This window comes from Octopus bimaculoides, chromosome 13, assembly GCF_046866305.1.
Source record: "Octopus bimaculoides isolate indiv1 chromosome 13, ASM4686630v1, whole genome shotgun sequence".
NCBI classification, from domain to species: Eukaryota; Metazoa; Mollusca; class Cephalopoda; order Octopoda; family Octopodidae; genus Octopus; species Octopus bimaculoides.
Genome location: NC_142940.1, coordinates 8,268,319 through 8,275,818, shown reverse-complemented (window position 1 = coordinate 8,275,818; position 7,500 = coordinate 8,268,319). Strand labels below are relative to the sequence as shown.

The 7,500-nt window shown below is 34.0% G+C and overlaps 2 protein-coding genes across 2 annotated transcripts in view; both read left to right on the top strand.

Annotated features, from left to right (window-relative positions):
• The window catches only part of LOC106872505 (uncharacterized), an 18,997-nt gene extending 17,156 nt beyond the window's left edge, over positions 1-1,841 (top strand). The window contains exon 7 of the mRNA XM_089361454.1: positions 1,343-1,841. Coding sequence (XP_089217580.1) covers positions 1,343-1,686 — 344 coding nt within the window. The 3' untranslated portion in view covers positions 1,687-1,841. The remainder of the gene's footprint in view (positions 1-1,342) is intronic.
• A 1,430-nt stretch (positions 1,842-3,271) lies between these two features.
• Positions 3,272-6,306, top strand: LOC106872506 (uncharacterized). The gene is made up of 4 exons (XM_014919523.2): positions 3,272-3,497; positions 3,857-4,057; positions 5,413-5,496; positions 5,842-6,306. Exons 1-4 carry the CDS (start codon positions 3,404-3,406, stop codon positions 6,012-6,014), a joined length of 552 nt encoding a protein of 183 aa, XP_014775009.1. The 5' UTR covers positions 3,272-3,403; the 3' UTR covers positions 6,015-6,306.
• The last annotated feature ends 1,194 nt before the right edge of the window (positions 6,307-7,500 follow it).

The window sequence follows — 7,500 nt, the reverse complement described above, 5'->3', positions numbered from 1 at the left end:
TCGCCGGAACGGTCTACAGTAGCGATACACACATAACTTCTTGGGGTCGCGCTTCACTATCACTACTTATATGAATGTATGTATGTATGTATGTATGTATGTATGTATGTATGTATATACATTTGTGTGGTAAGAAGATTGTTTCTCAACCACATGGTACCGGTTTGAGTCCCATTGTACAGCACCTTAGGCAAGTGTCTATTACTATGGCGTCAAGCCGACCAAGGTATTGTGAGTGGATCTGGTACACGGGGAAACAAAGAAGCCGGTTTAGGTCAAATTTTTTACCGGTTGAATCACAGAAATGCACAGTGGTGTTTTTTCGGTGGTCAAAGTATACGGTCCTAAGAACATGCTAAAGTAAATAGTCTAATTTTGGGGCCTATGAGCCGTCGACCTAAAAAGGTGATGTTAGCCGTACATATAGAGCAAACCCTTCTTTTTCCGTCGAGGGCTTATTTGCCCCAACATTAGACTATTTGCTTTAGTCAAGGTAGGGTAATCGCTTATAAGTTTAAGCTTCTAAAATATTATCATTTACAGAGTGAGAAATTCAATAGCGTTTACCAAATAATCGCATATATATATATATATATATATATATATATATATATATATATATATATATATATATATATATATATATACATATGTATATATATATATATACATATATGTATATAAATTTGTGTGCTTGTTTTTGTATCTGTGTTTGTTTCCCATCACCACTTGACAACCAGCGTTGGTATGTTTACGTCCCCGTAACCTAGCGATTCGACAAAAAAGACCGGTAGAATATGTTCTAGACATTTAAAAATAAGTCCTGGGGTGGATTTCGTCAACTAAAACCCTTCAAGGTGGTGCTCCGGCATGGCTGCAATCAAATTACTAAAGCAGGGGATAAAATATACAAGTATATATACATATATAGATATGGCGATCCAAGGCCTGAAGTAGACGGGGTTTTCTAAAGCAACTGCGAAACCTGAGTCGCATGGACCTGTATCACACTGTTTTAAATGATATATCTATGTACACCCACACACCCACCCATGTATGCATGTATGCATGTATGTATGTGTTTATATATATATATATATATAAATTCAGAAGAGTGGTACAAGGCACCAATATTTACTGGAAAATAGCGTCGTAATTGTATCGATTGCTATTTTCCAGTAAATATTGGGGCCTTGTACCACTCTTCTGAATTATATATATATATATATATATATATATATATATATATATATATATATATATATTCAGGAAAAGATCTATAAATATATTTATTCACTAGTTTGTTCTCTAATTGTTCCTTTTTTGTTTTTGTATTTTACAGACGGTGTTCATACTAAAATATTCAATATTACGTTGGGACCTGCACAAATTTCGCTTCAAATTTCAGTAAAAAATAACACCAGCCATTATATCAAAGTGTGTTTCTTTATCACATTTAAAGTAGAGTTTAAGAGTTGGCGTGGAAGTTTGGGTTGTCCCAGCAAATCGTTTCCTACCAGAAAAGAAAATAACACATTGATGTTCAGCATGAAGGATCTGAATAAGAACTTTCAACATCCGCTAACAATGGAAGATTTTGACCCTGATATGGTTTTGAAGAAAATCAAATTGAAAAAGCCTTTCTTTTTGTACGAGAATGATGTGAAGCGAAATGAGAAATTGTAATTTTGGTTATTGAAGAATTATTTGCTCGAAAATAAATAATAGTGAAAATAAAATAAATTGTATGATTAGAATCAATGGCTAAGCATATTAACTGATAAGAAACAACATGAATTTTAACAATATCATATTTGCTAAATAAAATTTTGTGTAATTTGCGTTGTTATTCTCGTTTTCTATCAATATGTTTCGTGGTAGATGATATCTATCTATCTATCTATCTATCTATCTATCTATCTATCTATCTATCTATCTATCTATCTATCTTGTGTTCAGATTTTCATTGCACAGGGGCCATCCGAACTCTTCGTCGTGAACAGGGATTAATCTTCTCTCTTCGCTCCTTTGCGTCACATGGGCTCAACTCGTCCCCCCTCTTCATCTACCGGCGAGTATTCGAGTATTTGAAGGGAAATTTGGCAGGATAGTCATTCGCCTGCTGACATTCATTGATATTGCATCGAAGAAACCATAGAACAAAAAAAAAAGGCCAAAGAAAATAGGAAAAAGAAAAAAAAAACGCACTCGACATCAGAGCTGAAGACACCTCCGAAAGTGGGGGTGGGGCACCACCTCAAAAACGGTGGAGGAGTAAGAGCCGAAACCTGACGAGGTTCCTCCTGATGATGTCATTAGCCACTGGATCCTAGAAAGGTGCTGTTGAGGTGAGAACCACAAAACGTAAATGGAATTCATTCCTTCAGTGGCTGGCATGGAAGATTGCATACCGTGGCTGAATAATGATGATGGTGACGCTTAGTGATGGTGATGCTGATGCCTTACACGTGGATGATCCATATAATGATAGCATGACTGACTAAACATTAATGTTTATATCAGATAATGATGATGATGATGAGGAGGGATTTGAAGGTTTTTAAACTGGTAACATATTTTAAGGATAAAAAAAAAGTTTCTATTATTATTATTATTATTATTATTATTATTATTATGCATGTAAGTATGTATGTATGTATGTATTTATGTATGTATTTATGCATGCACTATGTATATGTTATATCTTATATATATATATATATATATATATATATATATATATATATATATATATATGCTCACACGCTCACACACAGGCACGCACATGCGTGCAACCATGCTAACACGTTCACACATATACACACATGCAAACTTACACACACACACACACACACACACACACACACACACACACACATATATATATATATATATATATATATATATATATATATATATATATATATATACATATATATATATATACATATATATATATATATATATATATATATATATATATATATATATATATATATATATATATATATATATACATATACGATGGGCTTCCTTTGTTTCCGTATACGAAATTAAGTCACGAAGGTACCACTCGGTGGAAGTGAACTCGATACCAGGTGGTTTCAAAGCAAATCTTTTAATAATACAATAAGGCCTGCACCTGTAAAACAATTTCCCATCCAATGAAAACAATTTGAAAGCATTTCCTATTAAACCTATCCCGACGTAAGAATTCCCTGAATTCCTTTGATTATTGCTCTTATCTCTAAAAAACAAAAGACGAAACAGATCTAGGTTTAATCTAATGCTCTTAATGATATACATGGATCGATGCAGATAAAGGCTTATTCGAATCCATCCCTTATTCTCTCTCTTTAGCGACTGGAACTGAGTCCAATTTTACGTAAAACAAATCAACACCATGATGAAGATAGTTTATACAGTCTGTTACTTGGCGCTAATTTTCTCCCTGGGAGCATGTACTGTTACGGATATTGAACCACAGATTAATGAAGGTAAGATCTTTCTACATCAACTTAGGATGTGAGCAAAGGCGTTCACGCCTCATCGTCGGTGCTCCCAAGTCACCAACTTCTATAAACTTAGATAAAACTTAGATATCTTTCGACCAAAGATAGGTCCGGGCCATGTCTAACTTAATAGCGCCACCTGAATGATTATCTAAATAGTTTTAAAGTCAGGTTCTGTGGTATCATGGTCCATTCCAGTAGGGAGTTCTTGTTGGGTAAGTTGTATCCAGGTAAAGATGGCTTATCTGGTATTCCTAGAAGAATAAAACCTTATTACACCTGTCTGCCGTCTTAATAATATGACCTCTTAATTAAAGCATTCTTCTCATTTATTTCATTCACAGAAGACATCGTAGATTTCAGAGCCATTTTGAAGGACGTGATAAAAAAGCTTGACGTTGATCGAATGTTCGACAATTACGTAGCAGATATCGGACCTTTAAATTTTCCCAAGACAGGCGATATTCAAAAAGTACAAGCTTTGGAATGTTCGTGGAAAGGAGCTTCCGGAAGATGCTGCGCCAAGCTGACTAGGGCTCCTCGTTGTAAGTATGAGTTAACTTTCCTTAGTGTTTTCCCTCCAAAATGAACGCTACGTTATTTGTCTTCTAAAAAACAGATTTGTGGCAGACTCAGAACGATATAGAAGTGAAACAATGGTTAGAAAATAATAGACTTCTGGAATATAAATTGGGTTGGTCCACGGTCTCCCCCTTTTCTTTGCAGCTAAAGTCGTTCTATATCTGCCTTAGTGTGGTGCATTCTGTGCAATGCCAACATTATATTACTATTATTATCAACATTATATTATTGTCAACATATCGTTATTATTATTATGTTTGAATTTTGCTTTGTATAATAATAATAATAATAATAATAATAATAATAATAATAATAATAATAATTATTATTATTATTATTGTTCAATAGTTTTATTTTTATAACGTGCTTTGACTTCACTACCGAGCGCAGCTCTGTGTGCCTTGGGTATGTGCCGTGGTTTGCTGTGATGCTTTTATGGTTACTGTATTGAAAGTGTTTTGTGTAGGATGTGTGCAGTGCCCAGTAGTGCAATTTTCTGTATGTTATATATACTTGTAAGTACTGGTGTTTTTGTTATGTATTTGTCTGAATATTTTTTTTATTATACCTAAGGCACCTACTATGATAGGAATTGTTTCTGTTTCTAGATTCCACATTCGAGTTATCTCTATTTCCAGGTCTTTGTACTTTGAAAGTTTCTCCATTTCTTTTAGGGAAACGTTGTCATATGTTGGTATTGATACATCAATTAGAAAGCATTTTTTCCTTCATGATCTTATTATTATTATTGTTCAGTAATTTTATTTTCATAACGTGCTTTCACTTCACTACCGAGCGCAGCTCTGTGCGCCTTGGGTATGTGCTATGGTTTGCTGTGATGCTCTTATGGTTACTGTATTGAAAGTTTTTTTTGCGTAGGATGTGTGCAGTGCCCAGTAGTGCAATTTTCTGTATGTTATATATATTTGTAAGTCCTGGTGTTTTTGTTATGTATTTGTCTGAATATTTTTTTATTATACCTAAGGCACCTACTATGATAGGAATTGTTTCTGTTTTTAGATTCCACTTTCGAGTTACCTCTATTTCCAGGTCTTTGTATTTTGAAAGTTTTTCCATTTCTTTTAGGGAAACGTTGTCATCTGCTGGTATTGATACGTTATTATTATTATTATTATTATTATTATTATTATTATTATTATTATTATCATTACATGTTTGACTTTTGCTTTGTATTATTATTATCATTATCATTATCACTATTATTATTGTTATTATTATTATTATTATTATTATTATTATTATTATTATTATTATTATTATTATTATTTCATAAATACATTTTTATTTCTACTTTTAGTGTGTTTACGCATTAAGCTAAGCAGTGGTGAAATTGCAATACAGATAAGACTTTATCTTTTCACAATTTTTTCGGAAAAAATCCGTAAGTACCAGCGCATTACTAACTGATTTTATTTTTATATTATTTGCTGTTTAGTAGAAATTCGTTGATGATAAAAGATAAGAGTGGAGACGGTTAAAATGATCCACGGTGTTTTTCTTTTTAATTATTATTTTTTTCTCGACACGGGAAACGAAAGTGTCGTCCGTGCACGTGCACTTGCCCTGAAATATGAGGGCTCGAAACCACTCGGCCATCCTCATCATCATCATCATCATCATCAGCGGTAACAGCAACAATGACGACGACGACGACGACGGTGGCTGAATATATTGAAATATTTCTTGTTTCTCTAATTCCTAAATGTTAACTTCTATTTTCTTGCAGACGGCGCTGGAACTAAGACCTTCTATTTTCCTTTTGGGCCCCTAAAATACTGGTTAACAGTCTCCGTGAAAAGCATCACAGATCATTTCGCCAACGCGTGTTTCAGTCTCAAATACAAAGTATTTAGGATTGTACGGAACGAATCTCTGGGTTGTTTTAGCAAAAAATTCTGAATAGAAAACCATCAATAACAAAACGAACCGAGTCCACTATTCACGCTTTTATGAGAAGATTGAAACAAAAATTTCTCGAAGGTCGAAGGACTGACTTATGACGAAGAAAATTTCATGGAAAAATTGGAATGAGTCAAAAAAATAAAAATGATTTATATATTCCGTGCATCATTAATCCGCTATGATTAATGGAGAACTGATAGAGGATTATCCTATTTGGAAGGGGATTAGAGTTTTGTAATTCTTTGAAATAAATAAATGTCTTTCCTCAAAAGTCTCAAGCCTACAAGAATGCACCTTGTCCATTTGATTTTTATCTTTTCAGCTATCCTAGTCATTGCTTTAATGAATTCCGCTTCTTCCTCTTTTATCGGTATATTAGTTTCCCATTCCTGCCACAATACCACACACACACATACACACACACACACATACACACACATCAACACAGCCACTAACACACTAACACATCCGTACATATGTATACGTTATATGTATTTTTGCGCATATCCGTATATGCATGTAGATATATATTTATATACTTGTCTATATATATATATTTGCATACACTCTTTCATGCAAACACGTGTACTCATCTGCACTTATACACACACACACACACACTCACACACACACACTCATACACACACACTCACACACACACACTCACACACACACACTCACACACACACACATACACACACACACACACACACACACACACATACGCATAAACACACACACACACACACACACAAGAATGATTGTAAAAATTTTAATATACGACGCTAATCTTCAAAAATAGAAAGGTCATTCTAGAGTTGCCTCCCTTACATATGAAAACCATTGTCGTAATTTTGGTCTTGTATGTATGTATGTATGTATGTCAAATGACTGAAACAGGTAAAAGAGTAAAAGAGAGAGAGTAACCTTATATATTTTATATATTGACAAAGAATGAGATGGTAAGGAAAGGAGAAAGAGAAGAAACACGAGCTGATGAAGAGAGATTTTACTTGATGTATCACATAAAACTGTTTATACAAAATAATATATTTTGTCAAGATACATAACTCTTGAACTAATTTCCCGAGTTACTTCCCTTGAAAGAGTTTTGCCATTTATTGACTCATAATTTTCAATCTCACGCTTCGTTACAAGAAATTTGCATATCCATTCACACCTCTTTCTAATAAATGTGTTTTATCTTTTACTTGTTTCGATCATTACTACTGCGGCCATGCTGGAGCACGGCTTCAAATGAATCGACCCCAGTATATATTTTGAAGGTGCGGCACTTATTTTAGCGTGCACTTTTCGCTGCCGGTTTCTGGTTAAGATTATCTTTTTGTGACGTCCCTGTGGCACCCATGAGTGATGTTTTCTGTTGTTATTAGATGTTCCGGTACTTTCAGCAATGGGACACCGATAAACTACCCCGATAATCTAGTCGGGGTAGATCAAGCTTCACTTTGTATCCAGTTAT

What these genes read in the sequence shown, in the direction of transcription:
- LOC106872506 (XM_014919523.2), top strand. Translation starts at nt 3,404, where the DNA reads ATGATGAAGATAGTTTATACAGTCTGTTACTTGGCGCTAATTTTCTCC. An exon ending in GCTGACTAGGGCTCCTCGTT is followed by an intron (nt 4,058 to 5,412) that starts GTAAGTATGAGT and finishes TTCTACTTTTAG; the next exon opens with TGTGTTTACGCATTAAGCTA. An exon ending in AATTTTTTCGGAAAAAATCC is followed by an intron (nt 5,497 to 5,841) that starts GTAAGTACCAGC and finishes ATTTTCTTGCAG; the next exon opens with ACGGCGCTGGAACTAAGACC.